The sequence below is a fragment of the Notechis scutatus genome, chromosome 7 (genome assembly GCF_049901735.1).
Source record: "Notechis scutatus isolate UNSWTSFEM ecotype Mainland chromosome 7, rNotScu1.2, whole genome shotgun sequence".
NCBI classification, from domain to species: domain Eukaryota; kingdom Metazoa; phylum Chordata; class Lepidosauria; order Squamata; family Elapidae; genus Notechis; species Notechis scutatus.
Genome location: NC_142015.1, coordinates 27280225 through 27301244, shown reverse-complemented (window position 1 = coordinate 27301244; position 21020 = coordinate 27280225). Strand labels below are relative to the sequence as shown.

General features: G+C 53.1%; 1 protein-coding gene across 6 annotated transcripts in view; it reads left to right on the top strand.

Moving 5' to 3' along the window:
* The first annotated feature begins 3659 nt into the window (after nt 1–3659).
* The window catches only part of CADM1 (cell adhesion molecule 1), a 197424-nt gene continuing 180063 nt past the window's right edge, over nt 3660–21020 (top strand). For 2 of the 6 annotated variants that reach the window (XM_087969756.1, XM_087969754.1), the window contains exon 1: nt 3705–3913. In XM_087969756.1, coding sequence (XP_087825882.1) covers nt 3739–3913 — 175 coding nt within the window. In that variant the 5' untranslated portion in view covers nt 3705–3738. Of the gene's footprint in view, nt 3914–21020 lie in introns of all 6 variants that reach the window. The other 4 variants (XM_087969752.1, XM_087969753.1, XM_087969755.1 and 1 more) reach the window with 4 other exon arrangements.

The window sequence follows — 21020 nt, the reverse complement described above, 5'->3', positions numbered from 1 at the left end:
AGCTAAGGAAAGCAGAATAAGAGAATACCAGAGTCGGAAGGGACCTGGGAGGTCTTCTAGTCCAACCCCCTGCTCAAGCAGGAAACCGTAATCCATTCCAGACAAATGGTTGTTCAATCTCTTCTTAACAGCCTCTAGCGTTGGAGCCTCCACACTTTCTGGAGGCAAGTCACGGGAGCAGCCTTGCCTAATCTTGGCCAAGGCTCAGCGTGAGGGGTAGGTACTCCAGTCCCAGTGCCCCTCCAGGTAGTTAAGACTACAGCTCACCCTGCAGCTGGAGAGCCTTGCTGGGGTTTGGGGGGGGGCAGGTGGTCTTCATCCTGGGTCTTTCCATGTCCTGCCATTGCATGGCCCTCTGCTAGGCCTGGGCGCTGAGGAGCTGCTGGGGCCCCTGTGACACAAGGCTGGTTCTAAAGGAAGGAAGGCCACATGCGCCACATCACACAGTTCACAACTCTGTTCTCCCTGTGAGTAAAGCAGCTTGTTCCCATTGCAGGCCACAACACACAACTTTGCTGCTTCCCATCACTGCCAGGCAGGCCCAGCTTCAGTCCGGGGGCTGTGAAATCACCCTGACCAACTCAGGCTAGGCCAGGCCAAGCTTCCTTCTACACCGGGCAAAGGAGCCCCCCGGGCAGGCCAGGAGTCGCCCTCCTTGGCACTTCGCAGACCTTTCGCCCTTCGCTTTTTCTGGGGCGGGGTCTGCCTTGTGCAGGGAGACCCCTGAGGGGATTTTCTCAAGACTTCCCGCATTTAAAGTCTGCCTTCTGTAATCTCTTGGTCACTTAGCCATGGTCGCAATATTGATATTTATTATGCAAATGGATTCCCTGACATCCGATTGTTCTGCGTCCTCTGAATACTTAAATTATTGTACACCTTTATCCTTAACGTGAGTTGTCCTTCAATTTGATGCTTGAGCAGAACATGCAGTTGGTCACGGAAAGGAATGAAGGAAGTAATTAAAGGAGAGAGAGAGAGGGAGAGAGAGAATGTGTGTGTGTGTGTGTGTGTGTGTTCTGGACTTCCTTTTCCAAAGCCAAATGAGTTCAGACACGAAATCTTGAAACCTTGGCTTGTTTTCTGGCTCCTGCAGGGAGCCCAGGTGCTTCTCTTGGGGGATACGCTTGGCTTAGTTGCTGACTTGTCAACGGCTCCAGCCGCTTTGATCTTGCAGAGGCCTCCTTGTTCGAGGCTCCTTTATCAAAACTACCGGTGAAAGTCAAACCTGCCTTCCTGCCTGGCGGACGGAGATCTGGAAGGAGGGATTTGACCAAAGAACGGCCTCTTTCAGTGGGGGGGCGGCTCCATCTTGGCTCTGCTGCAATGCAGGTGAGAGGGGAAAGGCCTCAGGAAGGGGCCCAGCCAGGACGTTTCGCTGGCCCTGGTGCAACACCCACACATCGCTGCCTCCAGCGTTCCCCCAACAGGCTCGCCCTCCCAGACAGCCCCCCCACTTCGAACAGCCTCCTTAGAGAGGCCAGGAGAGCCTCCAGCATCCCCGCCCTAGGAGAGAGAGAGAGAGAGAGAGAGAGAGAGAGAGAGAGAGAGAGAGAGAACGCTCCTCTAATCAGGAGATGGATGGCCTGGCGAAGGGACGCTGCTCTGGGGCTCTTGCCAGAGGGGAAAACTGGGCCAAGCAAAACTCCCGGCCTCGGCTTGGCATAGAGGACGAAAGGGAGGAAATGAAGGGGGGGGGAGGGGAGCCCAGGGGGAGTCTCAGCTGTCCTTCGTCACAGCATCCACAAGGGGACTCAACCCCCTGGCACCCGTGGGGCGCTCTGGGCTTACCTCCCGGCAGCCCCAAAGGCCAGCGCCCCCTGCAGAGGGTGGGAGCGGGGTGGCCAGGGAGGGAGGAGGGGGCTTGGAGGCAAGCAAGGAGCTCCTTCCAAATGACACTCTGAGGCATTGGGCCCTTGGAAGGCCCTGCCCAGTCACGAGGCTGGGGGCCCCAGGCACCCTTCAGCTCTGTATGGAGCCTTCAAATAGGAGAGCCATTCAGGGCCGCTGGCTGGCTCCTCTGGCTGGGAGGCCTCATCGGTCGCTCCTAAAACACCGAAGGAAGGAAGCTGCCGCTTGTATCCAGCTCTTCCAGGGTGGGGGAGCCACAGCTTCACAGGGGAGCTTCCCTCCCCAAGGAAACGGCGGCCTTGGTTCCCTCAAGTTCCACCCACTGACTGGAAGCACCAGGAGGACCTGCTACATTCTGCCCCCCCCCAAATCCTGTTGCTTTGCTGTGTGCCCAGCATGGCCAAAGCAGGTACCAACCCCCCCACACACACGCTCAAGCCCTGTTGCTGCCCAGGTGAGTGCCAGTCCATCAGGGCAGAGTTTTTGTGCCTATTGGGGGGTTGTCTCTCCTGCTGCCTGCTCCTCCAGGCCTCATCCTGGCTACACCCCGTGAGTGGAGGTTTGCAGCAGACTTTGGAGAGTGAGGGTGGTCCCCAACGGCCCTTCCAGGTGCCAGGAGCAGAGCTGGGGGATTGGACGCCTTGGTGCCCCTCCCAGCTGGCAGGCAAGGGCGGCTCTCCCGCTTCCTGCAGAGAACGGGGCATGGGGGGGCTGGGGGACCGGTTCCCCTTGGGGCTGTTCCGAGGGGCCCAGAGCAGCCCCCGCCGGCTGGGGAGAAAGACCTGTTAGGCATTGGCCGCCGAACTAAACGGCTTCCGGGGGGATCAGGTGCCATTTGGATCCTCCTGCCATCTCTCTTGCAGCTACTCTCGGGCGGAGGCGCGCGCTGCGATTACTCATCCGCCTGGCTGGCGTTGGATGAAAGGCGCTGGCAGCTCCGCGGAAATCGCCAGAATCGCCGTTTTCTTCTGAAAGAGAAGCGCAAGTTTCGACCTGCGCGGAACCAAAAGCTCCAGCCGGGCCGTCAGGAGGGGAAGGGGGCACAGCCGCCCCTCCGCGGACAGGTTGCCGGGCCTTGACCCCGAGCCAGGGAGGGGTCTCCTGCCCAAGCCCCGTCCAACCAGCAGCCGGGCAAGGAGCTCTCGCCCCCCGTCTCGCGGGAGATCCCATCAAGCTCAGGATCCCCTTGGGGCTGTTCCGAGGGGCCCAGAGCAGCCCCCGCCGATTGGGGAGAAAGACCTGTTGGGCATTGGCCGCCGAACTAAACGGCTTCGCGGGGGAGACTGCGCGGGGCTTCTCCCTCCAGCCCAGCAGCGTCGGGCGGGTCTCTTGCTCGCCCGGAGCGCTCTGAGGGCGGCGGGGCCGGAGCCCGCCGCTGCTTCTTCCCTCCGTGCCCCGCGCTGACTCCCATCCCGGATGGGAGAGCCCGAAGGATAATCTGCGCCTCCTTAGGATCGAGCGCAGCCTGCGCCTCCTTCCAGCCGGGGCGCCTCTCTCCGCCCTCGCCCTCCCCCCGACGGCGGGGCATTTCCTGGGTGGGAGGAAGCGGAGGAGGGGTTTCCGAACACCGTCCCCTCCTTTCGGAGCCGATTCCTGCAGCGCCCGCTCCCATCATCCCCAGCCGGGAGCGGAGCGATGGGGCCGCGAGTCCGAACGCTGCGGAGGCGGGCGGGCGGGCGGGGGCGCTCATTTGCGTAGGGGCGGGGCCGAGCGGGCGCGCCCCGCCCCCGGCTGCCACTGGCTGGCGGGCGTGGGCGGGGCATGCGCGGGGCGCGCTGGCTGGCGGGTTGGGAGGCCCCGCCCCGTGACGTCGCGCGTCTCGTGAGGCGCCAGCTCGCTGGCGCGGCGGGTTCGGCGGCGCTGCCAGAGCCGAGCAGGTGCCCGAGGATGGCGATCCGCAGCCGGACGAGCGCGCCGCAGAGGCGGCGGCCGCAGCCCCACCAGCCGCCCCAGCAGCAGCAGCAGCCGCCCCCGCCGCAGCCCCGGCCCGCCCCGCCGCCGCCGCCCGCGCTCGTGGTGCTCCTGCTGGCCGCCGCCGCCGCCGCCTCGCTGCTGCCCACAGGTAGGAAGGAGCGCCGCCGCCGCCGCCGCCGCCGCGGATGGGCCGCGCAGTCCCCGCCAGCCCCGCCTCGCCCCCCGCCGACTCTCCCGGGACCCCCGAGAGCAGCCCCGCCACGGGGACCCTCCGGAGCCGCGCCGGGCGGGCGGGCAGGGGCTGCCGCCGTTGCCATGGAAGCGCCGCGGGCGCCTGCCTGCCCCCGCCAGCCTCCGGCGGGAGATTTCCGGGCGGCGACTCGCCCTGCGGCGCCCGCCTGGCAGCGCGCAGCCCCCCGCCCGCTTCTCCTCCGCGCTCCAGCGCTGCGGCGGAACTTCGGGCCGCTTCCCGGGGCTGCGGGGGCGAGGCGGGCGCGCGGGAGAACCCGCCGGAGATGCCGCCCGCGCCCCTCCCGTCCCCGGGGCCGGTCGGCAGGCAGCGCAGCCCCTTGGCGGAGTCCGGCGGGGGGCTCGGCTGTGGCCCCGGGAGCCCTTTGGGAAGTGGGGGGCGTCGCGGAGGGCTCCCCTCTGGCCCGCCGCCTCCCTCCCTCCCTCCGGCGGCTGCCTTGTAGGGTCGCTGCCTGGGGCGCGGGAGGGTCGCCGGGCCTGCCGGAGCCCCTTGCCCGCTTGGCCCGGGACGGATTTGTCGGGGAGGAGCAGCCACGCCGTTGAGCGAGCCCGGCGGGGAAGCGGAGCCGTGCAGCTCCGCAGGAACAAAGAGCGGCATTCATGGGGCGGCGGGGGGGCCGCTTGCCCGGACTTTGATCAAGTTCTGCCGAAGGGAGGGAGAGGGGAGGGGCGGCAGCGGAGGGAGCCCCGCGCCCTCCAGGCTGGCACTGAGGCTGCCGCGGTCCCGAGGCTGACTCTCTTCCGGGCATGGCCCCCTCCTCCTCCGGTGCCGGAGGCTCCCTTGGCTGGAGGGGGTGGCGGTGAAGCGGCACCCTTGGAAGACGGAGGTTGGGGAGGGAGAGAGGGGCGGGGGGGCGCGGCTGCCCGCAGTATCCAGAGACCCGGCATGCCTCGACTCGGCCCAATCCTGCGCTCCTCTTCAGCCTTTCCGGAGGATCCCGCCAGCTTCCCACCGGAGCGGGACCGATTCTGTTGGAGGGACTCGGGCGTCCTGGACGAGGGTGCGGGTTGGGCAGCCCGGGGAAGGGCTTCGATCTTTTCCAGCCTGCTTTGGCCCGCAGGAGCATCCGGGCGTCGCGCAGAGGCTTTCTGGTGGGGGGCGGCATGGCCGCCGGTTCTCTCCCCTGGACGGGAACCTCCGGGATCTCACCCGGGCGGTACTGAAAGCTCCTCGGACGAGCCAAGAGGAGCCTCTTTGTGGCCCAGCAGAAGTCAGCCGACCTCTTTCCCGGGAAATCTGGCCGAGGCGCCGCAGAGGGTGAGCTCAGATAGCAGCCGCCTCCGCCGCAGCATCCCTGGAAGGAAGAGCGGGCGGGCGGGCGGGGGTTTGGCTGCCTCGCTGAAACCGTCCAGCTGGGAGCCTGCGGGTCGCTCCAAAGGAGCCTCTTCAGCCAAAGAGGGGAAAGGATTTGAAGGGGTGCAGAGCAGAGACGCCCGCTGGTTCTTCTTGCCTTGGGCATTGATCAGCTGGCATGCTGGGCACGGGGAGGCAAGGAAGCGGCGTTTGTTGAGCATGGAAGCCTCCAATGGGCAAAGAAATGTTGGTCAAATCAAAAGTCCTTCTTATTTCATGGATACTCTCACTCTTTAAGGAAACAGAGCCTGGAAGCAGGATTGGAGGGCCAGCCCTCCATTCATTGTTGTCGGGTTGAATAACCGAATCTAGCTAGGGTGCCCTTTGCCCCCATTATACCAGGCAGGGTTCCTCATGCCCCGACCTTTCCCAGGGCGAAGATAGTTTCCATTGTCCCTTATCTGCTAACTCTGGTTTTATACCCTTGCGGTATTTATTTCTCTTTTCCTGACCGATACATTGTATTTGTCTTTGTTTTTCCTTCACCGAGAGATAAAGTGTGCGCCTAGCTGCTGCTGCTGGTAACACTGCTTAAATATGTTAGTCAGAACCAGAGATATATTCTTATTTCTTCGTTCCTGGTCTGGAAGGGGCCTGGGATTCTGCCCTTGGCAGGATCCTCCGTATCGTTTGTGAGTCAAAGGACAGGCCATTCCGGAGGGAATGGCTCTTGTGGTCACGGCACTTGGGGTACGTGATGTCCTTGGGTATATATATAGAGATATATAGATATAGATATATATGGTGTTTGGCCCCTAGGGCTGTTTCTCCCAGAGTCCCGTGGGCTTCTTAAGCCAGTGGATCTCATTCTCTTTGGTTAATGTGGGTCTTAGACGGTCTCTCCGAAAAAGGTTGAAATCCCACGATAAGTTCTTGATATGATATGGTAATCAGGGGTGTGTTATGGAGCATGTAGTAATTGTAGCAGTAAAGCCAATTCTGGCTTGGATAATTGTAATGGAGCTAGGTAATATTAAAATTCAGTTTAAAAAAAAACTGGTACTTTAATCTCCGTGTTCCTATGGCGCTTTTCATCTGAAGACGACTCTTGCTTTACAGGTAATTGAGGTTAGAAGCTGGAAAAAGGGCCAGGATTCCAAGGGTTATTTAAATCTGCTTTTGAGCTGCAACAGGCTGTGAACAGAGAGCAGATACCGTGCAGCAACCCCCCCCCTCAAAACCACCACAGCGTAACAAGGCTGTGGTGCAGACTGACGCGACGGTGACTGGATCTTGGGGGTGTTTGGGGCCCAGAGCAGCCCCCCCTGGCTGGCCCTGCAGAAGCCTTGCGATCGGCGATTCACTGAGAGAACTCAGTGAAGAAGATGGCTGGGTGCTTTAAATAATACAAACAAAAATAAATATGGGAAATGTATTCAAACAGTTGGGACAGAAGTGTCATCGTTAAGCTTCTCTGTGGTTTGTCTCGTACTTGTGTCGAGCGCTTTGTCATTCAGAGGGAACAAATTGCTTGGGCAGCTTTCCTCAACTTGCTACCTCCCCCCCCTGCCCATTTCTCTTTTGTGGTTCAATGCCCAGAATCCACATCTGGAGGCAACCACGTTGAGGGCAGCTGTCACAACACTTGTAATTTAAAGCTGGAAGGGCAATATTGTGTATAACCATGGCGTTTCTGCAAAACTATCCATCTCCAGGTCAGTGACGAGTTCGTTCTGGTATTTTGCACAGATACGATGAGGTGAATTTAGCTGGTTTTATTGTGGCCAGTTGTCTCCCTTTCTTGCTTCCCACCCTGAATTGATTTTGGTTGCATCATTGTTTAGAGTGCAGTTTGACTGTTTTCATCCTGGAATCTGGAATTCAAAAATCCGTGGTTCAGTATTTGTGATAGTGGTGCAGTTGCAGAAGAGTCAGTGAGTTGGTGCGGCATGCATCAAACGGAGGCCCAGGAGATGGGGGCCCTTGATCCCGCCTCATGCACGGAGGCATGAGAGACAGACCGACCCAGAGGCTCCTCGGAGCCTCCATGCATGAGGCGGGATCAAGGGCCCCCATCTCCTGGGCCTGGCCTTTGTTGGGATGGGCATCTAATGGGGAGCCTCCCTTCGAGAAGGGAGAGGAAAGCTAGGCAATGCACAGAACGGAGGCTGCTTGCTTGCTTGCAGGAGGGATTCGGGTGCCCAAAGCCCGTGAAGTGATGGATGAAGGGGACGGTGTGAGCGGCGTTGCAAGGCATCTTTGGCAGCCTCGGTCACCGCCTTGCTTCCTGGCCCTCCGTGGGCCTCTGCTTCCTTGTCTCTTTGCTTTCCTTGGCTGGTGATTGTGCCTTGCCCTTTGCCCCGAGGGCAGAGCTGGCTTCATAATATGTTCTGCCCGGGCAGCAGACAATAGACACGGTCTCTGCCCTGCTACTAAATGACAGTGCTGCCCTTGAGAAGTGTCACTTCTAACCCGGTGGGTGCGTGTGCCTGGTCGGAGTTAATAAAACGTATTTTGCCTTGGATCAGGCCTGCTGTTTCATTCCACATCCAAGAGGGCCCATTTAAATGCCATTACCATTCTGTTTGTGTGCACCAGAAATGACTTACCTAGTAATTTCCTCAGGGTTATGCATATAGTGTGCATTTGTTGATGGGCTTTGGGCTGACTTGACGGTAGAAACACAATAATTTTACCTCTCTAAAGTGCCTTTTCTTTGACTGCATCTTGCGTTTTGCACAAAATAGGTGGGAACACCGCGGCATCCATTTCCAGAGGCCCCTTCTCCACCCTTCAGTGCCAGGGGTGTGAATGATACCTTCAAGGCTTTGTGAGTTGGCATCTCTTTCCATGGCGTGGAGGGGGCGTGTGGGCAGGTAAAAATAAGTTGGGCGTCTAAGCTGTTGGAGCAGATCTCCTCGGAAGAGGGCGAGGCGAGGGCTTCCCCTTTGAGGTCTCTCTCTAAGTGGGTTCCTCCCAACCACGGAGCGACCCCCGGTGATCCCAGAGCCTCCAGGCCTGCCTGGAAGGCTGGCCTGGAGGCCCTTCGGCCAGCCTGTCTGGAGAATCGAGGGAACTAGAGATCTGCTCTTTCTTAAGGATGGAGCTAGCCAGGGTAGATAACCCACCCAAGTTAACCATGTCTTGGTGGGCTGTGGGTTGTGCTGCCTCCCTCTGCATGAGGTCCTGGTTTGAAAAGGGGGGGCCCTTCCCTCTTTGAGGCTCTTCTGCTAAATGCACCACGTGCTGCTGCTGCTGCCTTTTTACATGCCATTTCTCTCTCTCTCTCTCTCTCTCTCTCTCTCTCTCTCTCTCTCTCTCTCTCTCTCTCTCTCTCTCTTTTGTTCTGGAGTTTTTTAATCCCCTCCTTCTGGAACAGAACCTCCATTACCAACACTTGGGTGCTCCTCATTTCTAATTCCTCCCCCACCCCCTCCCCATCCTTCACAGAAGGAGCAGGACGCCTGATGGATGCCGGGTCCTCACACGTTACTGGTGGAAAAGTCTTCCTATTCCCTTTTGGGTGGTTGGGGTGTGTGCATGTCCGCGCATGAGATTGATTGATTAAGCTGAGAGACCATTTCTTCGGCGGAAGTCAGTTGCCAGGATCCGACTCACACACCTTGCATATTAAGAGGGAAAAGCTGGCCTGCCCAGAGCACAAAACGAGGCCGTTAGTGTCTCTTCCTGCTTTTTCCCAAGCAATAAGTAAAATGACACAGCAGTGTGTGCCTTCGTTTTTTGTGGGTGTATTGTGCACCATTACAGCATAACTTTGCACTTTTCCTCTTATTGTGCTTCAAAGTAGATTGGGGGGGGGAAGAGTCTCTCTTGGAGACAGCACATAGGGGGCTTTGGAAAGGCGGAGGGTCCCTCAGGGGCACCATGCCTTCAGCGTGGTGGGCGTGGCTTCTTGCCAAGTATCCATAGAGTGGTAAACCGAAACAATGATATTCTGCACCCCCCTGCTATTTTAGTTTCTATCCGTGGCTCAGAAGCAGTTCTGGAAACACAGAGGATGCTTTGGAGGGAGGTGCTTGGCTTTAAAACACACTTGCTCCTTGGTCGTTTCTAAATTAAAGGTATTTTTTTTAAAATAAGCTTGCAGGGCTCAGTGAGAAGCAACAGTTTGTCACGGGCTCTGCTGTTGCTTCCCGGGGCCCCGTGGGGATTGTTGTCTTCCACGACACCCGTAGGAACCCGTCTCCCGAGTGGAAGGGAGGGCTCAGATCCTGGCATTTGACAGCATTCCTACCGAAGTGATATTTTCTATCTTTGGTACTGAACTAATTCTACAAGCCATAAGACAGGATTTGTTATGTGTCAGCGCTCTCCCTAATGGCGTGTTCGGTACCTCTCTGATGCGGGAAACAATGAAGTAGAAAAAGACTGACAGCCAGGCTGGGCGAGTGGAAGGCCTGATGTGGCAGAGAAGAAGAGGAAGACCTGGATTGGCAGTCACACATCTTGGCTCCCTGTCATCACGTTGTCTGGTTTTGCTCGGAGCATAAACAGAGTTTTGCTCTTTTTAATATGGAGAACCGTTTTCTGAAGGTTCGGGTTGCTGCTGCACCGTTGCTCACATGGTTGTTGGGATTGCCGTGAACCCGGATTGTCATTTGTCTTCCGAGAAGGCGCCACACCCAGCAGACGGGCGCAGATTCTGACGGCTCCTGAACTTGCAGTGTGTTGAGCCAACGTAACCGGAGCCTTTTCCTTCCTTGGTTCCAGGGAGCTCTGCTTCCAGGGGGGCGTGAAGCGTTGAGAACGAGACTGGCGCAGTTTCATGCTACTGGATCAGTTTAATTTTAACTCTTTTTTTGTTTCCTCCCAGTTTGGAGAAGCATTTCAAGTTCTTTAAGAAGCTCAAGAACCTTTTGTCAGGCAGAAAATCAGTCTGGCTGGTAGAAGGCCAGCTCCCGTCAGAAAGACCATAGAAATTAGTGCACAAATTGGGATAATTAAGGTTAAACTGACATGGGGTGGTTATTCCAATATTTATTCTAGCATTATTATGTGCATTATTTATGGTGGTTGAATTTTGGTGTGAATATTAATGCTCGCCTTGAAATCGTACGATGGGAACTAAAAATAAAAATTGCAATAGCGTCCGTGCCTGTTTGGAAGTCCTACTGAACTCATTAAGATCGATTCCCTCGGACGACGTGATGAGAATGTGGAGCTCCTTCTTCTTCGCGTTTCTCCAGACCGAGCAGGGAAGGCAGCGCGGTTGGTTCAACCAGAGAGAGAGAGAGAGAGAGAGAGAGAGGCTCCCTTGTCTGGGGAGCCACGTTGGAACCCCTGAGCCAGCCCAGCACCGTGTGGCTTCAAGGTCCTGTAGGAAGGAGGCAGCCCCGTCACTTGCTCTGCCTTGGGCCTCTCAGTGAGGACCATATCAGAAGCCCTTGGTCTCATGCGCTTCACTGAGTCCCAAGGGGGCTTTGTCAAAAGGCAGCTGGCCTGAAGAACTGAAGAAGCTTCTTGGATGAGAAGCAAAAGGTCTTCAAGGAAAAACAAAGTCCAGCTGCCTTTGGGAAAAACCCCTTTGGGACAACCATGACCTAGGTGGCTGAGCATCTCCACAGACATTTAGCTTCCCTAAGATTTATACCCAGACATCTTCCTTCTGAGTTGGAATTCTGACCCAGCTGGAGGAATTGTGAGTGTTGCTCGTCCTGCTCCTGTGTATTTTGAGGCATTGGTGCTGTGCCCCACACCCTCCCTCAACATGCGCCCAAGCTTTGCCTGTGGCTGAGGAGCTCTGGCAAGGTGGAACTCCCCTCCTAAAGCTCCCTTGGTACAACAACTTCCCTTTGGAGTAGCCGTCTCACTTGCTTTGCGTGGGCCATTAGTGAACATGGGAAAAGGCCGTTCCTCCTCCTCCTCCTCCAGGTCTCATTGTGGTAATTTCCTGCCACCCTGATTGTAGAGGGCCTTCACACCGCAGCGAGTCAGTCATGCCTCCACCTGCGGACAAGCCCTTTGCCCTCCCGAGCTGCTTTAGCGGTTGTCTTAAGCATAGCCTTGGCTCCGAACTGGGCATCCGATGCCCTTCCTTCTCCAGGCAGGTGTCGGTTCATTTTCCTCCCAAGAGGAGTGAAGGTCAGGGAGGGCGCTGGGAGGTGCTGATGGGGACCCTTTTGTCCTGGCAGGACTTGCGGTGCTCCAGGAGAGATCCGCGTGAGCCTGGAGATGCGGCTTCTCCATGAAATCCGGTCCCTGGGCTGGTCTTCTCCAGAAATAGTTGGTCTCTTGCCAGCGCCTGCATTGGGTGATGAAAGAGAATATCAAAGGGCGTGTCAACATTAATAACTTCTTAAGCCTTCACATGAGGGAGGGTTTCTTTTAGAGTTTATAAGAGACTGTTTTTAATAGCAACCGTTTGAAAATCCTTGATTTAGTGTCTGAGATTAATCCCACAGTAGGATGGGACCTGGGCTTGTGAAGATAACCTTCCCTGCATTATTGCCTATGAATCTTTTTTTTTTTTTTGGGGGTCTCCCAGTGTTAGTTCAGAGCCGACTGGCTTTGTAATTATTTCCTCCCACAAGGGGGCTTCCAGATGGATGGTTTCCAGGCATCCTGACAGTTTGTAGGCCAACATTGTTGCTTCTGAGTGGGAGAGAGTATCTAGGACATCTTCTCATTTCATGAATGAAGCAAGATAAGGCCATTGTGGGAGCCTCACCTGGAAGGCCCTTGAGTCAACCTCAGCACTGCTGTTTAACCAGAGAACTAAACCTGGCTAATCCATACATTGCTGTAATGAAGGACAATACTTGGTGTGTTTTCTAAGTGAACCAGGATGCATTAGTACACTAGCAAGTGTTTACCTGAGGCCCATGTGCACATCTCACGTCAATGTGATGATCAATATGGGAGAAAAAGGACATGGCAGAGCCGCTTGGTCATCTGAAGAAAATGAATGAGAGTCAAATGCAAAACAAATAGAGGAAGAAACAGCAGAGCAGCCAAGAGGAAGGCGAAGGCTGAGGAGGGAGGGGGGCTGGATGGACTGGATGAGATCCTCAGAAGAGGAATTCGTGGCCGGTGGGAACAAGGATGTTTTGCGAGGAAAGAAAAGGGGCAGAAGGGGGAGAGGTGGGGATAGTCAGTCAGTCACTTTTATTCCAGTCATTGACGAGCAAAAATGCTTGGCAGACCTTGTTTTTGCTACGACTCCTTTCCTTTATCTCACCTCCAGGCTTTGATGTCTTTGCTTTAGTATTTCTTACTCCTTCTCTGTGCCAAAGGGGAGCCGTGCGATGAGTCTGTGTGGCAAGTTCCTTAAATGCCTTACTTTTGGTTCAGCTTTCGTATGAGAGGAAGTGTCCTTTGTGGTCGAGAAGCTCAACAATTGACGTTGCTATTTTCACTTAAAACTTGGAAAAAACCTCTTGCTCTTTTTACAGGAAGAGCTCAGAAATAGTAGCCACATGAACTATGATGAGTTTCATTTTCTGCCGGACTAAATTGTTGTCTGGCTGTTCCAAAATGAAGTGTTTTAAGACTTGTTGGCTGTGCTTTTTGCTTGGAAGTGACAGAATTGTAGTTGGAAGCTTAGCACGGCAGTCATTCAAAGAGTGATTTGGGGAAGGGTTTTTTTTTTTGGTCACCCAGGGGCTTTTCTTTCCTTTATTACAATGCTTGATTGTATCCTTTTGGAATGCAAATTAAAGATGGAACCCACCGCCAGCAAATGTATGCTGGCCAGCTGGATGTTGGTGTAATTTCCAAACTTGTATTTAAAAACATCCAGAATTGGAGGGTTCTGGATAAAGAGACTCTTCAACAGAATGGAAGGACGTTTTGTCTTATGTTGGCAATAGCCTGACGGAGGTCGGAACCTTCTTGTTAATCTTTTGTTGTAAGGTTGTCCAAAGTGAGTCCAGGAATGAAAAATTGGGGTGAGCTCCAAAGCATTCTGGGCTTCCCAGCAGACCTACACTGAACCTCTGTGGCACCCTGGCAGCATCTAGGAGTCATTTCTCCAAACCCAAAACAGTTTGAAATGCCCAACCAAGGAGGGTGTCCCTGCCCTTAAACAGGCCTGATTGGCTTGAAATGAGGGATCAAAGTTTACGTGCTCCTATCATCTTTTGTGTCAAAGTTCTCGTGCTGAGTGTCATCCCCATCACAACACTGATTGGCACACAATTCGGGCCTCCCTATTCTTGGTCCTGTCACTTACCTGGAGCCCTGCTTGCCTTTGTAAGAGGTGATGGATGCATCAGGGTGTATGCATTTGCCCGGTGGGGGAGGGGAGAGGGGGCTCTGTCCAGGATCATGCTACACCCCAGTGAAAATGGTTGAACTCATGAAGAATCTGCACCCTCCAATGACCCCTCCCCCCAATTTGGTGGAGCAGTTTGGTCTTCCCCTTGGAGCAGTAGTCTCCAACCTTGGCCACTTTAAGACTTGTGGACTTCAACTCCCAGAGTCCCTCAACCAGCTTTGCACTCTGGGAGTTGAAGTCCACAAGTCTTGAATTGGCCAAGGTTGGAGACCCCTGCCTTGGAGGACTCCCAACAAACCACAGAATGCTGGAATTAAGGGGAATTTAAGGGATGCAGGAAACATTTGTCACTGTTTCTTATTTTTCTCCCTTGAATGTAATTTATTTTCGTTTTTAAAAAATCTAATTCCTAGTCCCAATCAGAATTTTCTTCAGTAGATAGACTTGTTGGAAGGTCAAGAGGCGTTGAGATTCCGGGAAGATTCCCAGAAGTTCCCCAAGCGGCTCTTCTTCTGGGTGCTCTCCCAGAGGTTGGGATTTAAGAAAAAATATTATTGGGATGTGGGCCTCAGAATTCTAGCCTTAAATACTGATTTGAGACCTATTGTTCAAAAGCATCATGTTCCGATGGAAGTTCAGGAGATGCTTGACGAAACCCAGAGAAGCAGCGGTGGTTGCTATCATGCCGAGCAGCTTGGGAAGAATTTACAGTCGTGGGGCTTGAAAGCAGCTGCTTCTTCTCCCTGTTCAGGAACAGAAATATGAGTTGGTGTCAACCACCTCAAAAGATACATCAGAGTTATCGCATTACCCATGAGAAGCTGCTTGTTTTTGCAATTCTGTCTTGTAAATGAGCTTGCTCTGCAGCTCCCTTGCCACGTGAGGACACTTTAAAATATTTGCTCTATTAATCTCTGAGGTTGCTTTCTGTTAGCGGTTACAGGACTCTGAAAAATTGAGTGGAAAATAAATTGTCCTCAAACGGTTGCTATTTTTTTAAAATATATATACCTCTAAGGTGAAAAGGTTACAGATGGACCCACTGAGATAAAAATCTCATTCCAGGGGAGAAACTTCGGGCGTTTCAATTTATGGACTCTCTTAGTTGCTTTAACATGTTGTGGTCAGGCTTTCCAACTCCTTAAAGTATTGCAGGTAGTCCTTGACTTGTGATCATTCATTTAGTGACTATTTGAAGTTATGACGGCCCGGGAAAAGGTGACTTATGGCCAATTCTTGCGCCTACAACTTCTGCGGCCTCCCTGCAGTCCTGGGATCAAAATTTGGCAGCTGACCTGCATTTAGGAGGGTTGCAGCGTCCCCATTGGAGGCCTTTCCGGGGGCGGGTGGTTTGCCTGATTTGCTTAATGACCATAGCAAAAACAGTCATAAAATCGATCGCAGCTCAATGAATGCCTCGCCCTAATTAGGGTTGTAAGTGGAGGACGCCCCCTCCCTCCGTATGCCACTCAGCCGTCATCGTGGAAGGTGCCAGGCATTGGCCTGGTGCCATAGAAGAAGTCAGAATAAAACCAGCAACATGGCTGATTTTGTGCATTGTGTGACAGGGTGGCACGTTGGTGCCCGTCTGGGGAGGCTTTGTGGGAAAGGAAGGGCTTTTCGACATAAGAGCATAATTGCCACCATTGTGTGCCTCCTTTGTGGTGTGCACATTGTCATTATGGCCTGCTGTTGGCCCCTGCGTCTCCTTCGTAACGTTTTTGGATTCCGGTGCTATCTCAGTTTGTGAGCTTTGGTGAACTAGATCGGGGTCTCCAACCTTGGCCACTTTAAGACTGGTGGACTTCAACTCCCAGAATCCCCTAGCCATCTTGGCTGGCTGGGGGATTCTGGGAGTTGGAAGTCCACCAATCTTAAAATGGCCAAGATTGGAGACCCCTGAACTACATGGGTCTCCTGGGGTTTTAAGGACCAGCTTCTCATCCTGCATCCATGCTTACGTGTCTGGACTCTTTGCCATCTCATGCCAGCTGAACCCCTGTCTGCCCATCCTTGGGCTCTGGTGCTGAAGTTGCGGGGAAGGAATTTTATACTCCAGTTTGTGCCCACGAAAGGAGGATGCCAAGGGCTTGGCCTGGCAGAGGGATTAAATCGGTTTGCAGAGCAATCCTGCCTGGTCTCAGGTTGCAGGATGTTGTTTTTCCTCTCAAGATCCCTTGGCAGCGTGGGTGGTTTTGCTTCCAGGTGAACTCCAAGGGAGCAGGCCACCAGATACGGCGGGTGGTTGGTGTTGATCCTGTTTGTTTGCATGTCTTGATGGCGGCACTCTTTCTGCAAAAATTGAATTTCCTGGATCTCCGCCTCATAACGTAATTTGGGAAAACAGCTGAACAACTGCTAGATATGACTGAGGCAGGGAAGCTCTTGACTGCTTGCAGGCATTTCGTAGCTTCTCCATTCTTGAATGTCTGCTGATTTGACCTCCCCGTTTCCCCTGGAGCAGACTGCTGGCCAGCTGTTTTCTTAGCTACCACCCTTGCAGCTGCACCGTTAGTCATCTTGGGTTCCACATCTGCATTTCTCTTAAAGTCTTGCAGAGTTCACCTGGACCGTTTTGCTTTTTGGAGAAGACTGCAGTTTTTCTGCAGCTTTCCTGAAGCACCAAGAGGCGTCCCTTGCTATTTCCAGATCAATACTCCCATTGAACTTGTGCCAGAGGAGCAGGAGAGGCCTATGAAGCGCTTGTCAGAGTCTCCCTTTGCAGGGTTTGCGGCCGATAAATTGACAAGAAGCAGAGCAAATTAAGCTGGTTAGAAGGGGTAGTTGCTCCGCAGCAGAGCCCTCCATTCTGCGGAGACGCTTCCCTGCTGCCTCTCTAGGTAGCTTTCCCTTCTGCTTTGTCTCTTCTATGCTGAAGCTCTGAAGAAAGGAAGTCGAGAGCTGCAGAATCGTGTTCAGAGCACAGAAACTGCCTTCCATATTTGAAGGCAGTCGATTTCGGTGAAGGTTAAGGGCCTCGGATACCCTCGGCGGAATGGAGAAAAGTGGAGCTTAGTCTTAGTCACGACAACATGTCCCACGCTGGGGTGGGTGGAAACATTGCTGCTCTGTTTATGCACATGCCGCCTACCTCTGGTGTGTGTGTGTGTGTGTGTGTGTGTGTGTGTGTGTGTGTAGTTAAACCTTTTGTGGGTCCCCCCTCCCAGTATTACTTAATCGTTCTTTTCAGCTTTTTCTCTTCCAGCGTTTCTGTGCCAGCTGCTTTTCTGTGAAAACGCAAGAAGGTAAAACCTATGAAATACACAGGCCCACCCAAAATGCAGCACTTTGCAAAAATAATGGCCTTAATGGTGGCAAGGAAGCTTTTGTCTCCAGAATGGTTCTTTTTTCCAACTCAGGGCTCCATCCCTTGTTCCCTTGGAGTGGCTGATTCTTTTTGGTTACTGAGATGGAAATAAGTAAAGTGGACATGCTGTTTTCCGGTTAAAATGCAGGCAGCTTTGGGGGGCGGGGGGAGGAATGGATGGCAGCTTTTATTGGAAACACTCAGCATTTAAGCCCTGCATTTTAAGTAAGAAAAATAATTGTTTGGATTGGCCAGGATTTGGGGGAAAGCAAACTATTTTGTACATCTGTTTTAACACTAATATTTTGAATGCTGCAGGGACATAGTCCCTAGTTGGAAAGCCAAGCTGGAAACTTCTCCAGCATTGTGAAAACGGCTGAAGTTCAGTGGGACTTATTGGCTGTTTCCTAGTGTGATTTGATTGCTTACTGTACCCTATGACTATCATTAAGTGTTGTACCTTATGATTCTTGACTCTTGATGAATGTATCTTTTCTTTCATGTACACTGAGAGCATTTGCACCAAGACAAATTCCTTGTGTGTCCACTCACACTTGGCCAAGAAAGAATTCTATCTATTCTATTCTTTGTGTCCAGTTTGCCTGGAGGAGAAGGGGTTTAAACTGCACTCTTGGTCAGGTGGTGCGGGGCAATCAACCAGGGACTGCATCCTCTAAAACAGGGGTCTCCAACCATGGCAATTTTAAGACTTGTTGACTTCAACTCCCAGAATTCCTCTGCCAGCTTTGCTGGCTGAGGAATTCTGGGAGTTGAAGTCCACAAGTAGAAAAGAATAGAATAGAATTCTTTATTGGCCAAGTGTGGTTCTTAAAGTTGCCACGGTTGGAGGCCCTTGCTCTAAAGGGAAGCAGAAGAACCGAGACCAGCTCAGCTGCAACCAGGATTGTCTCCTGGTTGTCCTGCTTTTGAAACAGGCTATCCAAGGAAACTCAGCGTCGTCCTTCAGTATCTACTAGTCAGCAGGATTCTGGAATTAAATTGATTTGTGATACTTGGCTCCATAGTGAAGATCTGTTGCCTCCTAGTATTTCTCCCCGTTGAGAGAAAAGAAAGCGGGAGTGCGTTTTAATGCAGAAGCACCCACCCAGAATGTTTCTACCTCACCTGCAGGAAAGAGCAGGTGAAAGGTGGCAAATGTTATCCCTGAGCCTAGAAGGTGATCAGGAGGGGGGTGGGTGAGTGGAGTTTCCTTGGGTTGAGGCATTGTCACCCAGCTCAGAAGCCCTGGATCTTTCCATGGACCACCTCTCCTTTTCAACTCATGCCGCTGTCCTGGACCATTGGAGACAACTCAAGGTAGTGACAAGCTGAGCTTGCTGATCAGAAAGGTCAGCAATTCCATGGTTCGAATCCCTAGCACCGCGTAACGGAGCGAGCTCCCGTTCCTTGTTCCAGCTTCTGCCTACCTAGCAGTTTGAAAGCATGTAAAAAAATGCAAGTAGAAAAATAGGGACCCCTTTGGTGGGAAGGTAACAGCGTTCCGTGAGCCTTTGGCGTTTAGTCCTGCTGGCCACATGACCACGGAGACGTCTTCAGATAGCGCTGGCTCTGCGGCTTTGAAACGGAGATGAGCACCGTCCCCTAGAGTCAGAAACGACTAGCGCGTATGTGCGAGGGGAACCTTTACCTTTACAAGGTAGTGACAGGCAAATACAGGAGATGAATTGAGGAGACATTTCCTATAGAAAACGAGCCATTGTAGAAGAAAAGATGAGCTCTGCTCAGGTGTGGCACTAGGAGGAAAGAAAGAAGACTCGGATCTGAGTTGGTACAAAGGACCTCCTGTGAAAAGGCCTTTAGACCAAAGAGACTCTTTGTGTACCTGGCTTGCGTTGATTCTTTATGTCCTAAGCCTCACCAGTCCCTTTGGGAGACCCTTCATGGGTGACCAGCTGCCCCTATTCTGGCATCCTAAGGACCCTGCACCAAGAGAAGGGGTCTTTGGATGGCCATTGTAGGCATCTGGTGCTCCTCACCCCTTCCGGCCCTTAGCTCATTTCACTGTGGCCTAAACACCTTTAAGAGCTGCCCTTGCTTGTTACTGGGAGGCTGACAGGAGGTCCCCCAGTCCGGCCCACAGAAATTGTGCTGAGTTCGTAGATCCCCAGAATCGCTTCCTATGAGCCCCCAGAATACCAGGGGTGGGTTTCATACATCCCTCCTTGTTTTAACCTCACAAGGGCTGGGCAGCCGTAAGGGCAGCAGGTGGAATAATTCTAGCCAGGCATCCAGAGCGGTTGGCCTGAGTGTTGAAGGGCATGAAAACAGCTGGAGGCCAAGGATGCTTTTCCATGTTGCATCCAAAACCTCACGTGGGGAGGATTTCCGCGATGAACGTCTCCGTGAACAGGAAGGGAGCCCACATCGGTTTAAGTGGGAGGAACAGATGGGGACGGGCTGAAGCCGAGCGCTGGTTTTTGGCCTTCGAATTAAACATGGTGGGAGGAGCATCTTTCCTGCAGCCCCTGTTTCTGCCGTTCTTAGCCCTTGGAGCTTAGAGCTGAAACCCTTGCCATAAATGCCTTTTTGGGGGATTAGCGAGGCCTTCGCCTGAAACTGCCTCAGAGATATAAGGTGGCTCAGATCTGCTTATAGAGTATTAAAATAATTTATGGTTTGGGGCACTTGGAAAGAAAAAGTAATACCACAAACGGCTGCACGGAACAGGTTAGACTGTCCCAGCAACTTGGATTGGTCTGCTTGGCCAGGCTCCATTTGCCAGAGCATCTCTCGGGCCTTTAACCTCGTTTCAGACATGACGCAGCTGCTCCTGTGTGGAATTTGGGGCTGTACAGGGTGGCTCTTGGTGTAGTACATGCTCCAAGAGAGCTGAGGACCTTCTCCAACTGAGCTTGGCTCCTGGTGGTTGCAGGGCCACGTTGGTGTTGTTTTCCTGTGTTGCCTCTTAGGACGGGGTCTCCAACCTTGGCAACTTTAAGCCTTGGCAGACTTCAATTCCCAGAATTCTGGTTGGGAAAGTCTTAGGAGGTTTTGGAGGGGGAAGAAAGAGACTTCAGGGTAGCTCTTGGGTGTCCCAGTTGCCTAGTCTCCTGTCGAAGGAAGGGTCAGGCCGAGCGATGCTTCGCTTCTTTGGAGATCACTGAACAACGCAAAGCTAGATCATCCAGGATTCATGGGATTTTGTAGCATTGGTTTTACAGGGATCGGGTGAGACTCTCGAGGCCCGATGAAAACGCTGCACAGCAACCTGCAATAAGGCTTATTTCAAATGGATGGTGAAGAATTCACGCTCTAATTTTGATTATTCTTTATTATGACAAGGCCCTTGCCCGTTTGCTTGTCTGTTAATGGTTTGTCTTGTTCTCTTCTTGGATAATTTTCCCAACGGTGACAATGTTTCATCCACTTTTGCGTGAATATTTCGAGAGGCGTGTTTGCTACTCCAGAAAGAATGAATTGCAACGGAGAGGTTAGAAAGTTGCCCCTGCTACCTGTGGAGAATAATGGCGTAGCAGCCTCCGCCAGAATGAGCCGCACCAAAATGGTGGGAGGTGGGCTGACCTTGGGAAGAGCCCAGCAGTGGCTGAGCAGGGAAGGGTTTGGGCAGGAACTGCAGAGAAGCAGCTCTTTGCTTCAGGACCCGGATAAGCCGGTTTCACACGACGGGGGGACCAAATGGAAACCTGTTCGTTCAGAGTAGATGCTTTCTGAAGATTGTTCCTAAGACACTCAGGAGAAGACTTTCTCCTCATTTTCAAGGGGAAGTGGAACCATTTCCTGAAGCTGTGGAAGAGACAGAAAATGGCTCTCCTGGATCAGCCGGCGTCTTCAGCTGGGGGCTGCCAGGACTTCCATCCATATTTGTGTTTCGTATCTGCTTGTAGTGTTTGGCAAGTAGCAGTGGTCTTAAATCAGGACCACCTTCCTTTCAGCTGAATTGGATCTTTAGGAAACAAATGCAAGGTGTTTACTGTCCGTAGCAAAAGGCTGGAGTTTTCTTCATCTTGGAATGATCTCTAAAGAGTTTCACTCAGAACTTCAGAAATGAAACAAAGAAAAAAACAAACGGTAAACTCACATGTGCCTGGGTAAAATTGGTCCCGTGAACTGACTTTTCCAGACGGATTACTTAAGGAATTGAACATCTTGTTTAAAAACAAATAATTCATTATGCGGTGATGAATAAT